The sequence below is a fragment of the Euleptes europaea genome, chromosome 1, assembly GCF_029931775.1.
Source record: "Euleptes europaea isolate rEulEur1 chromosome 1, rEulEur1.hap1, whole genome shotgun sequence".
Lineage (NCBI taxonomy): Eukaryota > Metazoa > Chordata > Lepidosauria > Squamata > Sphaerodactylidae > Euleptes > Euleptes europaea.
The window spans coordinates 151,765,503-151,786,916 of record NC_079312.1 but is presented as its reverse complement, the minus strand read 5'-3'; the positions used below and the strand labels follow the sequence as shown (position 1 = coordinate 151,786,916).

At 48.1% G+C, this 21,414-nt stretch overlaps 1 protein-coding gene across 1 annotated transcript; it reads left to right on the top strand.

The window, feature by feature from the left end:
- The first annotated feature begins 17,759 nt into the window (after window positions 1-17,759).
- Window positions 17,760-20,279, top strand: LOC130477004 (uncharacterized protein K02A2.6-like). The gene is made up of 5 exons (XM_056849004.1): window positions 17,760-17,778; window positions 17,871-18,043; window positions 18,161-18,694; window positions 18,767-18,950; window positions 19,411-20,279. Exons 1-5 carry the CDS (start codon window positions 17,760-17,762, stop codon window positions 20,277-20,279), a joined length of 1,779 nt encoding a protein of 592 aa, XP_056704982.1.
- The last annotated feature ends 1,135 nt before the right edge of the window (window positions 20,280-21,414 follow it).

Genomic DNA, 21,414 nt, shown 5'->3' with positions numbered 1-21,414 from the left:
GACGGACATGTTCTTCCATGGTTTCAGAGTAGATGAGAATATCGTCTAAAAATACTACCACCCCCCGAAACAATAAATCATGTAACACATCATTGATTAATTGCATAAACACACTCGGAGCCCCAGAAAGTCCGAACGGCATGACTAGATATTCAAACATGCCAAAACAACTAGAGAAGGCTGTCTTGGGTTCGTCCCCCTCCTTAATACGGATACGGTGGTAGGCTTCCACCAAATCCAACTTGGTGAAAATCCGGCCCTCCTTCAATTGCGCTAGCAGGTCTGGAATGAGAGGGAGGGGGTAAGCATTAGACTGAGTGACAGCGTTCAGTCTATGAAAGTCAATATGCAGTCTCAAATCACCCGTTTTCTTTTTGATGAAGAAGGCAGGGGCTGAATACGGAGCCTTGGATGGACGGATAAAGCCCCTGGCTAGGTTGGTGTCCAAGTAGTCCCGCAAGACAGTTTTCTCGTTAGGGCTCATGGGGTAGACCTTCCCTTTAGACAATTTGCCATCCCCCACAATCTCAATAGCGCAGTCAGTCTCTCGGTGTGGGGGCAGTTCATCACATTCCCTCACATCGAACACATCCACGAACTGGGAATATTCGGTGGGCAGGAGGGGCGGGGTGGTAACGGGCACGGGGGACCCCACCAACGAGGCGGCCGATGTGCAGAGCACTCGGTCCTTATCATGCAGGAGGCAGGGGTCCTCCGGAAACGTAAGTGTCCGTTTAACCCAGTCTATGGAGGGATTATGCCCCTGCAGCCAATTCATCCCCAAAACCACGGGGGCTACAATGGGGGCGATGGTAAAATAAAGCCGTTCCCAATGTTCCCCAACGGCCATAACCACTGCGGTGGTGCGGTGGGTGACGGGTCCCTTTTTAAAATCACTACCGTCCATCTGTGAGAAACGGAGGGGACCTGGGAGCCGTTTGCGCTGAACGTGCAGTTTCTTGGCTACTTCCTCACTCATTAAAGTACGGGCACACCCGGAATCGACTAACGCGGGGAATTCTAATACCGGGCCCCCTTTGGCTAAGGAAAGGTGGACCCTGATATACACATTCTCCTCTTGGGCGCTTACCATCGGGGGAGCTCCTTGCACAACAATCGGAGCGGTCTGCTGAGGAGCCCCTCTTACAGCAGACCGACGGCGTTTTTTGCCGGCATCTCCCACTCTTCTTCCTCGCTGGACGAAGGAGACGTGGTAGTTGTAATCCGTGACTCGGCGGAGTCAAAGGTGGCATTTGTAATCCGGGATCCCGATGGATCGGTAGAAGTGGAAGCTTCTTCTTGGGTGCGCGCGTGCAGCGCAGAGGGCGCGCTCTGGCGCCCAGGAGCACTACTCCGGCGTCGAGGTTGGCCCTCCGCCGGGGTTTTCTCCGGTTCGGTCAGACGGGGTGGAGGAGGACGCCCGGCACGGGACGGGCATTGCGAGGCGAAGTGACCTTTGCCTCCGCACACCAAGCACACTCCAGCTTCGAAGCGCTTGCGGCGTTCGGCGGCCGAGGGACCGCTGCCGCCCGGGGTTCGGGGATCTCTGGCACCGCCTGGTTTGTCCCCTCGCAGCTTAAGGTCGCGACCGGTGCGCTGCTTGGACAGATTCAGGAGTTGCCTCCGGTTTTCAATGTCTGCTGCGTGGTGCACCCAGCCCTCGACGTCAGGGGGGTTACCCTGCATGAAAGCCCAGTGTTGCAGGTCCGGATTCAGTCCCTCCCTGAAGCACTGTACCCGGGTGGCCTCACTCCAATCCAAAATTCTACTCGATAGGGACTGGAATTCGCTCGCATACTGCGCCACCGACTTAATCCCTTGGCGCAGTTGCATCAAGTTGGCTTTAGCCCGCTCCCCCAGGTTCGGGTCCTCGAACCGGTTCCGGAGAGCAACCATAAATTCATCTAGACTCCTTAGTACAGGGGAGCGGAGCTCGTACTGTAACACCATCCAGGCCGCCGCTTCGCCTTGCAGGAGGGAGGCCACGTACTGGACCTGGGACTCTTCGGAGGTGAAGGTCCGGCCCTGCTCTCGCATAAAAATATCCACTTGGACCAAAAAGAAAGTCAACTGATCCCCCGACCCATCGTACGTGATCTTCAGGTCACGGCGGGTCGGGGCGCTAGGAGGAACGGGAGGAATTACCGGTGCCCCGTCTGGGGGGTTACCGGGAGGGGGCTGTACCTTTAGCACGTCCAGGGCGGCTGCCATCTGGGCCATCACCGTCTGCATGGTATCCATGCGTTCCAGCATGGTTTGGCACTCCTCTTGCCATTGCCTCCGTTCCTCGTCTATCAGGACCTCCCTTCGTGCGAGGTCGTCCTCGAGCCCCGTGCCGGATAAAGCCAAGCGGCGATGTTTCGCCTCGGTCCGAGAGAGCGACCAGTCCTTGGGGGAGTCCAGCCAGGAGTTGAAGGGGTTCTTGGGTTTCGTGCCCAAGCCCGGTCCCGGGCGTGGGACCACGGGTACCTTTCGTTTGGCCCCCTCCTCCTTGGGGTCCGGGAGCTCCGGTGCTTCGGGTTTGTCCGGCGAACCCGGGGGGGTAGCGGGATCCTCCTCGCCTGGCATAGCTGTCCCGTCTGGTACAGATGCAGAGCGAAAAGGCAAGGACTTGTAACTTAATGTGAGAGTCCCAATCCCCTGTGCTGACCTCGCCAAATCACTTGCTCAGACTTAGATGCAGAAACAAAGGATTTATTGAAGGCTTCAGAAGATGTGAGCAGACACGGATTCAAAGTTACAAGTGACCTAGCTTATCGGGGTTACAGTATATATCTACTATAGGGCAAAAAGGTTCACACTGCTGTTGTGAGAAATTACAAGACAGATTGGTGCAATACAAAACATCAAACAGTCCCAAGGAGACAGTGAGGGCTATCAGCACTTCAAGGCCGAGCTCGGCCTGAGGGAGTGCAGGCAGGAAGCGCAGCAGGGGAGGGAGAGTCGGCACCTGGGCAAGATGGATGGGACGTGAGACCCAGGAAGGCACAGGGAGGTGTGAACTGCTTTTACGAGTTCAAAGGGGTTGAGATAGAAGACCGACACACATACCCCTCACAGACGCGTTAGAGCCGTGGATGGGAGAGTCTCCCGGGCAATAAGTTTGTCCAATAATCCGGTTAGTACTTGTAAGTCCTCAGTTGCCAGCCGGGCATCATCCAGCAACTGATCAAAATCTTGGAGGTCTAAACGAGTATTAGTATCCTCCGACGTTAACATCCAGAGAACTCTCACTAGAGATTGCCACTGTGTCTGTACCAGTCCCCTCAAGAGGCAAACCTCTAGGTTAGTCCTAAAGAGTTCAGCGACTATGTCCTGTAGAAGGGTAGGATCCTCAAATGAGGACTCCAGGGTTCCAAGAAGTAGTAGTCACGGTTCACTCGGAGAGCGATCTCCTAGCTCCCATCCGAGTGGCAGGCGAACCCTCCAGGGCTCCAACCTGACTAGGGGATCGTTGAAGAAGGGTTGTAATGACAGATAGCTGTCATAATGTGAGCTCTTGACCCAAAGAACCAGAAATCACCACAGAGACACTTAGAATCCAAGCAGATGGCTTTTACTGGTCAAATAGGCAATACAGTGCATTGAGAATAAGATGACAGCTATGAGTGACTAGCTCGTTAGTTGGCAATATAAAGCTTGAAAACGGCGGGAGATTACAAAGCACACAAAGCATAAACAGAGCACACTTTCCCAGGAGTAGCGTTCCCAGGCTTTGGTATGTGGAGCCGTCCTTGAAGTCTGGACGGTTCAGCAGTGGAACAGAGGCAACATAGAAACAGAGATAACAGCCTGACAGCTGGTCTGATCCAGTTTGTGCAGCCAGGAATGGGGATTTCCAGAATGACTCATCTCAGGTGAACTGTGATTGGTCATAAATGTGTATATAAGTCTGTGTAGTGAATGTAAGTTACTTCTTGCCTGAAATATACGTGCTGGCGGAGCATGCTGATGCTAAGAGCTGTGAATGTTAACAGCCAAAGGACTGTGTAGATATTGTAAATAAACTGTACATAGCAGAGCTGTGTGGTGTGAAGTTGCTACCAGGTAAACTCCTGAAGTCCAGACAAGCTGTGCGCGACAGGGTTATGGGCCCAGATAGACTGCGCTGAGAGCTGGAGGTTCTATTGGAGTTGGTGAGCTACTGCCGTGAGTTGCTGCTGTGAGCGGTTTGGATGTCTACAGAGGCCAGCGACGCTGAGGACCTTGATGTACGGTCTGAAGACGGTTCAGTTGTTTCTGACCAAGAGTCGGAGGAGGAACCAGGGGAAGATAATCAGCTACTGCCGGTGAGCAAAGATATCATGGCGCGAGCTGCTTCTGCCCTGCTGGTTGATAAACTGACCGCAGATAACTATGCCGTGTGGTCCCTGCGAATGGAGCATTATCTTAAGCATGAGTCATTGTGGACGTATGTGGATTCTCCCCCACAAGCTCCCATGCCTGAGGAAAGTTTAAAAGACCAGAAGGCATTGGCCACGTTGATATTAAGTGTTGCTGATGACCAGTTGGTGCATGTGGCGGGACAGGGGTCAGCTAAAGATGCCTGGAATAGCCTCAAGGCTGTATATGTGCAAGACACGGCTGGATCCCTTATTTCCCTGATGAGAAGGATTTATAGAAAGACTATGGAGCCAAATGAGAAAGTTAGAGCTAATTTGAATACCTTAGCCATGTATTTTCAACTGCTGGCTCAGAGGGGAAAGCAGATTTCTGACCAGGACCAGGTGTTTATAGTTTTAAGTTCCCTGACGGAGCGTTTCGACCCACTTATCTCAGCCCTTGAATCTGTTGACGCAGCAAAGTTATCTTTGCAGTATATTACAGGCAGATTGTTAGAAGAGGAGGCGCGATATACGCAACGGGAGTTGGCAGTCGGCCAGACCGGGAGCTGTACCAAGCATGAGATAAGGAAGGAAGCAAGCCTCAGATGTGCGACGAAAGTCAGTGAAGCAAGCAAGCCTATACCTGTAGCTTTACGTGTCAGGAGATGTTACAGATGTGGTGAGGAGGGACACATTCAAAGATTTTGCCCTGCTGCAAAGAAATACAGAGGAGGAAAAAAGACTCAATTTGTGACCAAACAGCAAGCTACGCTGGTGAGAGCGAGTCCAGACTCCCTGAATGACTCTTGGATAATTGACTCAGGAGCTTCACAAATATTCGTGAGGGAGGAAAGGCTACTAATGAACTCACATCAATCGGCGTTAGGTCATGTAAGTTTGGCAGATGGACGTTCTGCAACTGTTTCCTGTGAAGGAAGTGTAATGTTTGGAAGTTTAAACCATACATTCAATGATGTGCTTTGTATACCCTCTCTTGAGAGAAACTTATTAAGTATAAGTGCACTAGATTCTGCAGGATTCAGTGTGATTTTCAGAAATAAGTGCTGTAATATTCTCAAAAGTGATAAAATTATGGCAGTGGGGAATTTGAAAGATAATGTGTATGTGCTAGAGCAGGGGTCTCAAAACTGCGGCTCCAGATTCTGCAGTTTGATAAACAGATCATACTGATCAGAGTGACAGCTAAGTCATGTGATGATGCTGGTCTGATCCAGTTTGTACAGCCAGGAATGGGGATTTCCAGAATGACTCATCTCAGGTGAACTGTGATTGGTCATAAATGTGTATATAAGTCTGTGTAGTGAATGTAAGTTACTTCTTGCCTGAAATATACGTGCTGGCGGAGCATGCTGATGCTCAGAGCTGTGAATGTTAACAGCCAAAGGACTCTGTGTAGATATTGTAAATAAACTGTACATAGCAGAACTGCGTGGTGTGAAGTTGCTACCAGGTAAACTCCTGAAGTCCAGACAAGCTGTGCGCGACAGGGGGAGAGGGTGATATTGGAGCCAGCCAAAGTCATGAACAAATCGACTCTTCTGAAAGAGATTGCTCAACCGCACAGGTGAGAAATCTTCTTCAGAAGCCAGATCAGCAGCTGTTGAAGCTGGTGCTTTTTTAGTTGGACGGTATATCCTTCCGGACATGACTGGGTGAGCCCCATCTTTTAAAATGACCCTTCTGCTGTCCAGATTAATCCACTGAAGGTTGATGGATAGTTTGGTCTGATCAAGTTGGCTCTGATTATACAGTCTCTGCCTCAAAAGGGCCCCAGCTATGGGGTCCTAACAAAACCAGAAAAAGATAGAAAAATGGGTGAAGGTACAGAGCTGTGCATCTGAGCAAAGGTGAATATGTATTCATTTTTTCGGGAATTGCCTATTAGGCTTCAGGCAAATTCCCATGTTTTGGTATTCGGTCGAAACTAAACCAGAATATTGCTGAAACAGCTAATTTCAGGTTTATTTTCGGTTTAGGTTTACCGCTATGCACAGCCACAGCTGAAGCTGGAGAGTGAGAGATTCAAAACAGATTAAAGGAAGTATTTCTTCACACAATGCATAGTTAAATTGTGGAACAACTTGCCCCAGGATGTGGTGATGGCTGCCAACTTGGAAGGCTTTAAGAGGGGAATGGACATGTTCATGGCTACTAGTCAAAATGAATACTAGTCATGATGCATACCTATTCTCTCCAGTATCAGAGGAGCATGCCTATTATATTAGGAAACACGGGCAGGATGCTGCTGCAGTCATCTTGTTTGTGGGCTTCCTAGAGGCACCTAGTTGGCCCCTATGTGAACAGTCTGCTGGACTTGATGGGCCTTGGTCTGATCCAGCATGGCTTTTCCTATGTCCTTATGACACCCATGAGGCCTTAAAACCTTCTCCTGTTGGTGGAGAGACATGAGGTGATACACAACTGCATTGGAATTAAAATTTGGAGCCCATATGAGTGGTTGGGGAAGGTGATATATTCAGCTGTCAAGGTGGTCAGAGGTACAGGGTTTCCCGCATGATGCAGTTTGGTTGATAGATGTTTTATCCCTGCAAATGATTCCATTCCAAAGAGCTTCCTGAATTTGCACTGGCTCTGCATTGGAATGATGGAGAGATTAATACGGAGGCTTCTGCCTACATAAGACAGTTTGTGACTATCATATTTCAACATGTGTGAGCAGTCAGGCCATCTAGTAGACCACTTCATTTCAGTGGAGCTCCTTACAGGTTCATTGAACAGTTCAAAGTCTCTTTCATAATTAATATCTTTAATGCTGTACAAAGTACCACCTGAGAGAATGAACGTGGAACCTTGAAGCGGCTCAAAGATCCCTTAATATAATGGAAATGATTAAATCATTATAGGTGAGGAGCTAAAGTGCCAGGGGCTTTTGGCAATGAGTAAAACCTTAAATCTCACAGCACAGAAAACATTCAGGTTTTAGAAGAGATTTGGATGGCTTATACATTTGAATCTCCCAGGAAGAGCTTCAGCAAAGGCTGACTCGTGGCAGAAAAGTAGGTCAGGACAAGAATAGTTGTATTAATTACAGATGCAATCTTGAACAACCCATTCTTCAAACCTATAGATAGAAAAGAAAGATAGCCCAGTGAATGTGGGGAGGGAGGAACTCACATAGATTTATACTGGGTCCAGCTGCAGAGCTCCCCTTTCTCTGCAATTTCAAAGCATAGCCTTTGTAAAAGAAACACCAATTGAATATAATGATATAGATTTTTTTCCCCTTATGCCAAATACAATCACATGAATATTGACTAGGTCAGTTCTAATTATTATTTTCATCTAGTAGCGTTTAGGTAGTGCTTACAGAGGTCACAATAATCTAGATATTGGTCTTTGAGTCAAATCACATGGATATTGACTGGGTCATTTCCAGTTATTTTCAAGGTTTATGTTGTCCTCCTATTGACAGAATGCAGAGTAAGATACAAAATTAGTTCACTGGAATTGTATTTTGCTAGGTTAGAGCTGTTGATATAAAAGATTTCTTTCCGTCTCATACTTGTTTGGATCAGAAATGTCTTCCCCGGTGCTTTCCATTATCAAAGAAATGTACCTCACGAAGTGTGCTCATGGAAAGTTATGAGTTACTAGAGCCTGTATAATCATCACCTAGTCTCACCTGTCCAGTTGACAATATTAACCCCAATAACTGAATATGTTAATGGTTTACACCATCACTGGGATCCACTGTATCATTTTTAGATCTAGCTCTCAAAATGTTGGGCGTGTCTTTCAAATAAGATTAAGGCTGTTGCTAGGGAAGATGCTGCATTCAGTCCAGATCTGTGTGCTAAGAACTTTTCCTCAACTTCACACAAACTTACTAGATATTCCTCATAGTCAGTGTTATGCAATGCAAAAAACAACCTCTTTGCTGGCCTGACTGACAGTGCTTAGGACCAATGAGACAAGATCCTGCTAGAGGTCTGCATGACCATAGTCCTTCAGTTGACTTTACCTGCAACTCTGAGGAACCTGTCTTCTCCTCCAGCTGAGACCTCTCAGATAGGTTCCCCTCTTATTTTGGTCTTAGTTGTTTTAATAGGCACCCTTTTTTACAGTGTAAATACCAGAAAATTTAAAATTTGGGGAGTTTTATAAGGCACCTGGGTTGAGCCATGACATTGGAAATTCCAAGGAATTAAGAGGAAGGGTGTTGCTGGAAAGAAAGCAGAACAAGTGCAATCTCCCCTGGCTCAGTGGCATATCTTCTGAGTAACAAAAGACTTTTCTATGTTGTATACATCCCTTTATTATATGAATATTCTTTTCACATTTCACTAGGGCCCATGGGGTGCAGAGCACAAGAAGGCCATTTGACATGGGCCTCAGTCTTAAACAGGGCCTCAAATTTAGACATTAAAGTTTTTGCATGGGTAAGTTTCACAATTTGTTTCTATGTGCATCATGTGTCATCATTTGTCATTATGATTATGGCTAGGGTCCTCAAAACTGGATGTGGCACAGGCTTCTCTGGACCTCTGAGAGGACCTGCCTGTCATTGGCAACATGTTTGGATGTTTTCTGTGTTAAATGACCATTGGATTGAAAACCATATTTTACTCACCAGGGCTTGTAGCCAGCCTGCAATCAATGAAATATGTATGCATTTCTCCCATGTTCCTTTCCCTGTACCAGTCATATCCGACCCCTGGAAAGATAATGCTCAGAATCAAAGGACCTGCATGGACCATGCTGGTGAGGGACCAAAGTGAGGGGAGGGGAGGGGAGGGGCAAAATCATCCCCCTTAGCCTTCTCAGCAAGAGAAGGCTAACTGAAAAGGAAGAAGGGCAGAATCTTATACACACTTCTTGTAAGTCTCATGGAATTCAGTAAAATCTGCTTCTGATGAAATATGCCTACAATGAGGTTGTATAATAAAAGCACTCCAATGTTTGTGAAGAAAATATGTGATAATTGTTTCATCATTTTCTAGAGCATTTAACATTTACTAGGCATGTGAATAATCCATAAGAATCCCTACTCAACTCCCCCTTTTAACATTCGATCAACTAAAGATTTAACAGAGCAAAGTTGCATCTGCTGGTCCAATGTTTCTGTAATATTATTTATGTAGCATGGGAGCCCTGTTTCATAACTAAGTTGTGACACATGCATTTGATAAAACTTAACCATATCCTTGCATCTTTGCTCCTTGTTAGTTCTTTATCTTAGCATTGGTAGTCAATATGCTATTTTGATTCTCAGGGTTACTAATATAAATTCAAGAAGAGGTTGGTTTAAATATATACTCATTGACTTAAAGCATTTGTCAATCAGATGAACAAGGACTAGGGCTGTTGAATTAAAAAAAAATCGGTATAGTTCTGATTCGGCCGAATTCAGCCCGTTTAGATTCAGGATATGCCGAAGTCCGAACTCCCCCACTTCGGATCCGTTCAATTCGGCGGGAATTCAAAGTTCGGGGAAGAAATTCGGCCGAATAAAGCCATTAAAAACACAATCGCGCCTTTCCGCGGCTCTGGGGGGGCATTTTTGGGGTTTGAGGTCCCAAACTTTCGGCAGAGCTTCAAAGGACGTTTATTGAAAGACTCCCCAAGTTTTGTAAAGATTGGGTCGGGGGGGGCTGAGATATGGGCCCTGAAAGGGGTCCCTCCACCCTTAATGTGCATCTCTCAGCAGAGCTTGCCGCCCACGCACAAAGCTCCCAGCCCCGACAACAGCTGAGAAATTTGCAAAGCAACTGCAAAACAACTGCAAAACAACACAACCTTGTTAAACAACACCTTTGCAACACACAACTGAAACCTCCCCCCTCAAACCAGGGAGCGAGAGACTCGAGGGGGAACACACACCCCAGGCAGAACCGACGAAAGCCCCCTTTGGCTTCCCCCCCACCCACAGAAACTGCTCCCTCCCCACACACACACAGACTCTGCTTTCCCCCACACACACACACACATACACAGGAGAAAAATTATAGATTAAAGCCCCCAAAGGGGTCTTACTGTGGCTGTCTTCTGTTCCATCAAGAGGGGCTGAAGAGGACTTGTAATCCAAGATGATTCCAATTAGGCACGGGAGGTTTTGCTCTGGAGAAGATGCACAGGATCGGCTGATCCATTCATCCCAATAGGGAAAAGGGGAAAGGGGAAAGGGGAAAGGGGAAAGCCCATATCTCGGGACCCCCTGACCCAATGTTCACAAAACTTGGGGGGTATCTTAAAAACACTGGTCTGAAACTCCGCTCAAAGTTTGGGATCTGCACCTTCAAAAATGTGCCCCCTGCAGCCATGGAAAGAGAAAAGGGGGGAGGCGATATTTCTGCCCCCACTGAACCCATCTTTACAAAACTTGGGTAGTATCTTAAGAATAATTGTCTGAAGCTATGCTAAAAGTTTGGGGGCTATATCCCCAAAAAAGCACCCCCTGCAGCCACATAAATGGAAAAAGGGGGGAGGGAAAAGGGGGAGAGCCCATATCTCGGGACCCCCTGACCCAATGTTTACAAAACTTGGGGGGTATCTTAAGAAGCTTCATCTGAAGCTCCAGTGAAAGTTTTGTGTCTGTACCCCAAAAAATACGCCCCCTGCAGCCACAGAAAGGAGCGAATGTGCACAAGCACCCCCACACACACACATCAGCTGATTCCTCCAGTACTCAATCCTGACTGATTGGCCAGAAGAAGACCCAGTTTGGCCACTGATTGGCCGGGGGAGGAGAATGCTGCTTACTGACGGTTATGCTGCTTACTGACGGCCCCGAATTTGCCGAATTTATTCGCGAACTCCCAAACTCGCTGAATTCGGCACCCCGGGTTGCCCGCCAGTTTTGAGTTCGGTTCCTCCCGAACTAAAAACCACCGAATCAGGAGAAATTCGGCTGATTTTCAGTTCAGGCCGAACCGAATAAACAGCCCTAACAAGGACATTTCACAGCTGTATCATGAATGTCATGCATTGTGCAGGGGGTTGGACTAGATGACCCTGGATGTCCATTTCAACTCTATGTTTCTATGATTCTATAGCTGCCCCCTAAAGTGTCTTGATCTACAGGAGCCTGGTGCAGGTGGAGTAATTTGGCCCACTTCTCCTGCCTTATCACAGCAGTTTGTGCTGATTGGCCATTTCCCCTCGAGGGTCCCACAAGCCCTGCAATCAACTTTTAGGCACTCACAGGAGGCTGCCAGGAGAAGGAGAGGCAAGGCACCATGTGGTGGTAATTTATAGGATCCAACCCAGTGATTTCAGTGGGTTTAACTGAGTTACAGAGTAGCACTGCAGTGGATTCCACATGTAGATTGTCAGAAAGATAGATTGTTTTGGAAAGAAAGGGAGAACATCATTCACATGATTGCAGGAACCCATTGGAGGTATGGAAGTGGTCACAGCTGAGTGGTAAAGTATAATACCCCCCAGGTTCCCAGCCATCATTTCTGCCTAAAAAGTTCTCAACTACCAGTGCTGGTCTAGCTAGATGAGATGTGTTGTAAGGCAGATTGATATGTCTATGAATGATTCTGTATACATATGTGAATCAGGTACCTGTGCTTGGGAAAGCATTATTTTAGCCCAGCTTGCTAGATTTTTGAGAAAATGTGCAGAACTGTTCAGAACTGAACCCTATCAAAGAACAAAGTGTCGGGCATGCTAAGTATTGCGATTATACAGACACTATGGATTGTACTATATTTGTCATTTTTTAAAACATACTTCATTTGTGATCCTCACGCAGCAATTAAATTGCCATTGTTAAAACCAAATTCGATTGTCTTGGTAAGCAATAGAATGTCTTATTTTTTAGTTCTCTCTTTTTATTGTGTGGTGGCTTCTTCATTCTTGAAACAGCTGAAGCACACAATGAAAATGGCCAGGCTTCTTTCCAATGTTGCATCAAGGATAGACTCATTTCAGTTCATTTTCATTCTTGTACTGAGAAGGAAATAGTAGAGAATTAAATTTGACACCTTTTCACTATTTGAATTAATCTCTTTGCCCAGGCACCAGCCCAAAGAAGACATGACTCATGTGTTTGGGTTTAACTAGCTTATTTCATTAATTAAACTGATCTGCATAAATATTTAAATATACTAAATATTTAAATGGATGGGTTGTTATTAGGCAGTATGTCTGAGGCTGCCTTTTCTGGCAGATCTACCCTGACTCCAAACAGAGCCAGAATCTTCTGCCAGCTTTGTTTATCATGACCTACACTAGGGGTGTGCATAAAAAAAATCTTTTTTTGGGGGGGGAATCAGGTATATTGGAGCATAACATTATTGGTATTCCTGATATTCTCAAATTCCAATTTTGGTATGGTACTCAGATTCGGGTTCTATTCAGGAATTTGAATAACAGTGCATTCCTGAGCTCTTTCGCTGGAAAAAAAGAAAAGAAAGAGAAGTACTTGCTACTTCTATTATGAGGACCAGCTCTTACAAAGACTGTTACTATACACGGAAAGTCCTAAGGACTCATAGGGAAATTTTCGACATAGAATTTTTGTATATAGATTTGTTATTTGTTGTATCAATGTTTCCTCATTTTACGATTGTTCACTTGTAGATATTGTGAAGTGGGTCAGTGCCTTTCAAGTGACTATGCTCTTAGAATTGACCCCTTCCTGAGAAGTGGTATGCTATCTTATTCAGATAGTCACCTACTAAGCAGGACTCAACTACTTTACTCACTTAAAAAGTCTTTTTATTGATGTACTCCAATGTAATTGTATGTGTGTGTGTGTGTGTGTGTGTGTATGTGCAAGTATTACAAAGTCTTAATATTCAGTAACAATGTATACAGTAAAGCAAGCAAGTTCTACATACTATTCAGTTTTAAAATCCAACACTTAAAATATAACAGTTAAAGAAGTCTGATTTAGTTCAAAGTATCTAATTCACAATCTAGAATAATATATTTGTTAAGCCATACATACCAACACCATCTTCTGAGACCCTCTGAGAGAGGTCTGTACTACTACTTGCCTGTAGTACTTGTCTCTCCTTGCCTGTATTTATACTGTTTCAATCACCTTCAATGAGGTTGACTCTGACAATTGGGCAATTGTCATTTTTACTGCACATGCTCAGTGGACTCCCATTGTATTACCAAATAAGGACTTCCTCTTTCACCAGGCTATTTTGCTAAACTATAAACAATCAGTTTTGAGCTTTGCCATCTCTCTATTTAATCAATTTTATCATAATTCTCATCTTCAGAAAAACACGTTGAGATTGAACCCATTCATTAATTAATAGCATCATGTTTTCATGTTTAAATCATAAAATACAATTATTGTTTACATTACATCATTATGTCTTAGTCAGCCTATAATACCCTTGGAATGGATAGCATTTCTGCACTCGAAGTCATTGGAAAGGCGAGAATCAAGAACTCAGTTCTGTAACTCAATAATTAGTTTCTCATTAGAATTAGTTTCTCATAAGCCATTGAAAAGGCTGGGAAAGGTCATAGAAAAAGGCAGAATGTATTGCTAATATGTTTGCAATGACTCTGAAGCATTTAAGAGCATAAGCCTCTGGCAAAGAATATCCAGGCTCTCTTTCCTTTTAAAAAGAAATTACAATCCTCTGCTTTATGATTTGCAGTTTATATGTGTAATTGGGTTTTATATTGAATAATTCTGCATATGTACACCAGTACCATAGTTCATGTGCTCTAATATGTCAAAGCCTGTAACAATTACTGCAGTTTTCTGTATTGATTGTCTCTCTATAGAATATATGTTTAGAACAGAGCCGAGTGCTGATTGTTTTTGCTTAGCCATTTGTATCGCACTGTGAACAGTTTTGGTATACCAAATGGAGATTGGCAACCTTAATTGGAAGGCACTATTGCACAATCTGCTATAAAAGTGGGGTTGCCAGTCCCCTGCTGGGGCCCCTACCACCTAGGACTCCATTCTCTTCTGATAAATTCCTGCCCCACCCCCCCGCTGGTTGCATCCAGAAGAGATATATGGCTACAGAAAATAATCTGGGATACATAAACAGTCAGTGCAAAAGCATAAGCAAATAAAACATGAGTCTACAGTGCAGTTCTAGATTTTATTGGGGTTGATTCTATTATTCCCTTCCACTAAGTTAGGAGCCTTGCATAGGAGGAAAGAGTTTTCTTACAGAGTAAGACTCCTCACGGTGATGGGCAGTCATAGTATCCAATCCACTTCTTATGGAGCACTTCAGAATAATGCATCCCCTCTATGTAGCTTGGCGGTCTCCCATCCAAGTACTAACCCTGCTTAGCTCCCAAGATCTGGTGAGATCGGGCTGTACCATGCTGCCTTCCCTCCCTTGAAGACGTAAATACATGTGATGAATATAGAAAAGGGGGTGGAATAGGAAAATTAAAATCTAAAGAGAAACAAAAATAATCATCCATGTTTAATTACAATAAAGTCAGTGAAGACTATGAGTCATAGCAGCCGCTTATTCCCAAGAGTAGTAACATCAAAATGTAGCATACGTGTGTAAAAATCTCAGCTTGCAGAATGAGAATGCCAGCATCCTGTAGTCCTTGACAGAACAAATGCATTAGACTATGTGCTTTATTCTTAGACGTAGAGTTCAATCTCATCTCCATAGAAATGAAATTCTAGCCGGGCACCATAGTTGTAGTGTATCGTAAACCAGATCAGAGCGATAGGTTCCTAGTCAACATGTTTTGAATAAGAAATCAAGCCTTAGCCTGAAATTTTTTTTTTTAAGGCTTTCACAAAATATAGAGGCTGGCATGCCTTGCAAAAGGAGAATGCTGCAAAATCTCTGTAGCTGAAGGTAACTCTGATGGATCTTGAAAGGTCATTGTACACAGACATGCAGAAAAGATTATACTTGAAATCAACTTCTATCCACCCTGGCAGTTCAGATCAGCAGGACTCATGGGAGCAAACAGAGAAAGAAGGCAGCACCGGGGGAAAGCAGCCCCAAATAATTTATTTGCAGAAAAATATATGTACATCTTTGGAACTGGGTTAAATTTCACTCAATGGGAGGCAGCCCTCTTATTCTCAAGTCTGTGTGGTTAGAAACTAAGACATAAGTCTGCCACCTGGACGAGAGACTAATTAATTTCTATAGAAATTTGGCAGCGAGGGAGAGAAGCACAAAAATTTCCTTTGCTGAATTAAAACAGAAATATATCCATATTTCAAAGACAGTTGCAGTCAATCCAGGATGTATTTCAGAATTTGCTAATTGTGTTTGTGGTGGCTATCTTCTGAAAGTGAGCGGTGTTTGATGGTCCTGTTAGTGTAAAATGCATTGGATACACTACTAGAATTTGGCTTCTTGGTAATTATGCTTGCATATGAAGACAGGCAAAGGATATCAGTCTTTTAAATGCAAAAGGAAGACTAATTCCGCTGCTTGTCACTTTTTACAGTGTGGGCTACATCGAGTACCAATTAATTAACTAAAACATTTTTATACTTCCTTTCTTTGGGCAAGTGAACCCAAGGTTCCCATCCTAAGTCAGTGTGGTGTTGTGGTCAGTGTGTAATGGAAACTCACTGGAAAAGCTTGGGCCAGTCACACACTCTTGACTTGACCTACCTCCCAAAGTTGTTGTGAGGGAGTTGTAAGCCAGTTTTTGTCTCCGTTGAGGGAAAAGAAGAAGAAGAAGAGTTGGTTTTTATACACTGACATTTTCCGCCACTTAAGGCAGAATCAAACCGGCTTACAATCGCCTTCCCTTCCCCTACCACAACAGACACCCTGTGAGGTAGGTGGGGCTGAGAGAGCTCTTAATAGAACTGTGACTAGCCCAAGGTCACCCAGCTGGCTTCACATGTAGAAGTGGGGAAACCAACCCAGTTTACCAGATTAGTGTCCGCCGCTCATGTGGAGGAGTGGGGAATCAACCGCTCCAAATCACTGCTCTTAACCACTACATCTTGCTGGCAGGGTATAAATGAAGAAAATATATGAATAAGGTAGTTTACAAAATGGAGAATAAAAACCAGACAGCCTGATTCAAATTCTACCAATATAAAAACGAATGATGTAAAATCAGTAAAATTGGCACAATAAAGCCACAGTCAATTTAAATCACAAGCTTTCTCAAATAATACAATTTTGCTTAGCCTGTGAACAACAGTGAGAGAAGGTGCTGTTTGAACTTTCACCAGCAGCCCATTCCTGAGTTACAACTGAAAAGGATCCAGAAGAGCTGCCCCAGTCAGTTCTTACTTTCTTGTAGGAGGGGATAGCAAGGAAATGTTGATATGGTGGATGTAATGTATGTTCATCAGTTAAGACCATAGTGAAGGAAGCCCAGGAGCTTGAGTCCTGGGCGAAGGCTCCTAAGTCCTGCTCGCATGATTGGCCACAGCCAACACATCCCATTGGCCCTAAGCCAGGTCATGCCATTGGTGACCTGGGGTTTTTTTTTCCCCATCACGGATCAGGGGGGGAGCAGCCACCTGGGGCCAGGGGAGCATATAAGCAGGGCCAGGTTGTATAGTTCCCCAGTTCCGTCTGTTATTGCTGAAATCAATAAAACTGTGTTGTTGTTGGAACTCCGTCTCGACCTCGTGTGTCCTCCCCACGCGGACTTAACAATGGCGACGAAGGCTGGTGGGCAGTCCGGCTTGCTACCGAAATCACTCTCGCTGAAATCTCCTGCGATTCTCCGTGACATCACAGTGCCCGGTAGGCAGTCCAGCGTGCCCTTGCTGACTTCATTTCGACACACCAGAGACGCAACACTTCGCTGACATGGCTACCCGGGGGTCTCTGGAAGAATTCGACCCCACCAAACCGAGCGCCTGGAAGAGCTATGCGAGCCGGCTGGCCTTCTACCTCAACGCCAACGACAACACCGATGTCGGGAATAAGCGCTCCGCCTTCCTCAGTGTGTGCGGGGCCCAGACCTTCGACCTCGCTCAGTCCCTGCTGGCTTTCGCCGAACTGGAAGCAACGCCATTTCCTGCAATCATGGCAGCGCTGGGGAGCCATTTCAACCCCCAGCCAACTCGGGCCACCCGCTGCTTGGCGTTCCACCTGCGGGACCAGAAACCAGGGGAATCTGCAGCTGCATATATCGCCGAGCTACGCACAGCTGCCCGTTCCTGCGAGTTCCCGGACCTCAACGACCGGCTGTGCGACCGCTTCGTGTTTGGCCTGCGGAGCGACAAGTTGCGGCGCTGGCTCCTCGCCAAGAAGGACCTCGTGCTGACTGCGGCCATCGAGGAAGCCACCATGGCCGAGTCCTCCGCTTGGCCCGGACGTCTGGGTGACCGGGCCACACCGATTCCCCGCGATCCGGTTCCAGTTCATCACGAGAGCGTCAGCGACGCAGCCTCCAGCGACGAGGATGAGGCTTAAAAACTGAGCGACTGCGGGGCCTCTCGGGGGCGCTGGGCTCGGGGCAGCACAGACCGCCCGTGCACGAGCTGTGGCGAGCGACATGACCGCTGCTCCTGCCGGTTCCGCGATGCCTCTTGCCGGGCTTGCAGCAGGGTCGGCCACATTGCCAAAGTCTGTCGCTCGACGCCGAAGAGTCGGTCCTCACGCCCAGCCAGGAAAGATGGTGACCCGCGCCCCGTCCACGACTTGGATGACAACGAGCCCACCAGCGACCGCCGGGGTCACCGCGATACCGAGCTGCACAGCGTCTCCCTCCACAAGGTGCACAGGGCAGACAAGGTTGCCATCGTCGTCAAGATTGGCGGTGCGCCTTGCGAGATGGAAGTGGACTCGGGTCGGCTCTCTCCATTATATCGATGGGCACGTACCGTGACCTGGGCCGTCGCACTGCCTCCCTCCCCGAAGCTGTGACCATCCCGCGTCACCATTTGGGACTATCAGCGGCGCCAGGTGCTGGTCGGGGAGGACGACCGCGTGCCCGTCCGATTCCGGGACCGTTCCGGGTGCCTCTGCCTCATCGTGGTCGAGGGGCCTCGCATGAGCCTCCTGGGGCTCGACTGGTTTCCGGCGCTCAGCCTTCACATCGGCGGCATCCACCACATCAGCCAGACCGCCCTCAACGACATTTGGGCGGAGTTCGAGGACGTGTGGAAGAGCCCGCTGGGCTGCTACAAGGGGCTGCCGGTCCGCCTGCACATCGACCCCACCGCTGCGCCCATCCGCCTCAAGCCTCGCCGAGTCCCCTTCGCCCTCAAGACCCGGATCGACGTGGAGCTTAACCGTCTCGTCGCTCAGGGGGTGCTGGTACCGGTCCCCAATGCCCCCTGGGAGACCCCGATTGTGACACCGCTCAAGCCCAATGGGGACGTCCGCATCTGCGTGGACTACAAATGTACTATTAATACAGCGCTGCGGCCGCACGCCTACCCCGTGCCCGTCGTCAGCCACCTCCCAGCCTCCCTCGCTGGGGGTAGGGTGTTTGCCAAACTGGACCTTGCTCAGGCTTACCAACAGCTGCCCGTGGACCCTGAGTCGGCCGAGGCACAGACAATTGTTACTCACCGGGGTTCCTTCCAGGAGACGCGCCTGCAGTTCGGGGTCAGCACGGCCCCGGGCATCTTCCAGAATTTGATGGAAGACCTCCTGAAGGGCTTGCCTGGCGTCGTCCCATACTTCGACGACGTCTTGATCGCCGCAAGCTCTGATGACGAGCTCCTGGATTATGTCCGCCGGGTGCTCCGCTGTTTCCGAGATGCCGGACTGACGGTCAAGCGAGAGAAGTGCCAGCTGGGCCTACTGCAGGTGGAGTTCCTGGGCTACTTGATCGATGCAGAGGGCATCCATCCCACGCCCGAAAAGATCAAGGCGATCCACAACGCCCCACCGCCCCGAAGCAAACAGAAGCTCCAGTCGTTCCTCAGCCTGCTGAACTTTTACTACGCCTTCCTCCCTAACAAGGCGTCGGTTGCCGAGCCGCTCCACAGTCTCCTGGACAAATCCTCCCCGTGGGCGTTGGGTAAGTCGCATCAACGGGCGTTCGAGGCTACCAAAGCCCTCCTGTTTCCCTCCAGCTTGCTCGTCCATTTCGAAGAGAAGCTTCCCATTGTGTTAACGTGCGATGCCTCGCCCTACAGCCGGCGTGAAGAAATTCCACGACTACGTTTATGGCCGCCCCTTCTCCATCATCACCGACCACAAGCCACTTTTGGGGTTGTTCGTGCCGGATCGTCAGATACCGCAAATCCTGTTCCCCCGCATGCTCCGGTGGTTGATTTTTCTCAATGCCTATGACTTCCGGCTACTGCACCACCCCTGGTCCAGCATCGCGAATGCCGACGTGCTCAGCCGTTTGCCACTCAAGGACTCTGACCCGGACCCGTCCCCGGCCTACAACGTCATGCTGCTGGAGACCCTGCCTGAACCGCCCCTACATGCCTCGGACATTGCGGCTCACACAGTGAAGGACCGCACCCTCGCCCACGTTTTGAACTGGGTGGGGAAGGGGTGGCCGGCGGCCAGGCCAGAGGGCGAATTCAAGCCCTTTTTCATGCGGCAGCATGAACTCTCACTGAATAAGGGGTGTCTACTCTGGGGGAACCGCGTCGTGGTTCCAGCCAAACTGTGCACCAAGGTCCTGGAGGCCCTGCATGCCTGCCACCCAGGAATAGTGCGTATGAAGGCCCTGGCGAGGAGCTATGTTTGGTGGCCAGGCATAGACGCTGCTGTGGAGGAGTGGGTGAGCCGCTGCCAGCTGTGCCAAGAGTCGCTGCCCGAGATGCCGCGAGCCCCGACCCACCATTGGGAGTCCACCCACAAACCCTGGTCCCACCTCCACATAGATTTTGCAGGCCCGTTCCAGGGCAAAACTTTCCTGATCATGGTGGACTCCTACTCCAAGTGGCTGGAGGTCGCTGACGTAGGCTCTATGACCTCGCGAGTGGTGGTTCAGGAACTGTGGAAGCTTTTTGCCACCCACGGCTTGCCAGACACGGTGGTCTCTGACAATGGGGCCCAATTTACGTCCCCGGAGTTCCAAGATTTCTTGACTGTCAGCTCTTGACCCAGAGAACCAGAAATCACCACAGAGACAGTTAGAATCCAAGCAGATGGCTTTTACTGGTCAAATAGGTAGTACAGTGCATGAAGAATAAGATGACAGCTGTGAGGCCTTGTTCGTTAGTTGGCAATATAAAGCATGAAAACGGCGGGAGATTACTGAGCACACAAAGCATAAACAGATCACACTTTCCCAGGGGTAGCGTTCCCAGGCTTTGGTATGTGGAGCTGTCCTTGAAGCCTGGACGGTTCAGCAAAGGAATAGAAGCAACAGAGAAACCGAGATAACAACCTGACATCCTGCTCCCCTTAAGACCCCCTCCCACCCTGCAAGGGGGCTGGCCTGTCTGGGTAGGCAATGTGAAAGGCATTGACGGGTTTGGGGGCGGAGACATCTCGCGCACGAACCCACTCGTCATAGGCAGGGGGGAAGTGTTTCCAGCGAACCAAGTATTGCAAGGCTCCATGGTGGATACGAGAGTCCAGAATTTTGGAGACCTCGAAATGTTCCTCCCCCCCCCACCATTATGGGTTGCTCGGGAGGCGGTTCCGGATGCCATTGCTGAGAAGCAATGTGGGGTTTCAGGAGGCTGATGTGGAAAACGGGGTGCACACGCCTCAAGGTTTTGGGGAGAGATAGTTCCACCGTGACAGGGTTTATGATGCGAGTGACGGGGAATGGGCCAATGTACTTAGCGCTGAGCTTATGGCACAGTCGGGTGGAACGCAGGTTTTTGGTGGATAGGTATACCAGGGTACCCACTTGTAGGTCCCCACCGGGGGACCGGTGCTTATCGGCTTGTGCTTTATATAGGCGCTTGGCTCGGTCAAGGTTGCTAATCATCCAGGGCCAAGTGGTGCGGAGGGCGTGTGCCCAAGAGGCAATGTCGGCATCCCCCTCTCCCTCCACATCCTGAACAGGGGGAATAGGACCGAAGTCCTGTCCATATATTGCATAAAATGGGCTGAAACCAGTGGACTGATGTACAGCATTATTGTAAGCATATTCTGCAAAAGGTAACAGTTCTACCCAGTTATCTTGGTGGTAATTGACATAGCAACGCAAATAGCATTCAAGTACAGCATTAACACGTTCGGTTTGGCCATCCGTCTGGGGATGGTATGCACTAGACAATCCT

Coding starts and splice junctions, on each gene's coding strand:
- LOC130477004 (XM_056849004.1), top strand. Junction 18,044..18,160: donor GTGCGCCTTGCGAGATGGAA/GTGGACTCGGGT, acceptor TGGGACTATCAG/CGGCGCCAGGTGCTGGTCGG. Junction 18,951..19,410: donor GCTCCTGGATTATGTCCGCC/GGGTGCTCCGCT, acceptor CCATCATCACCG/ACCACAAGCCACTTTTGGGG.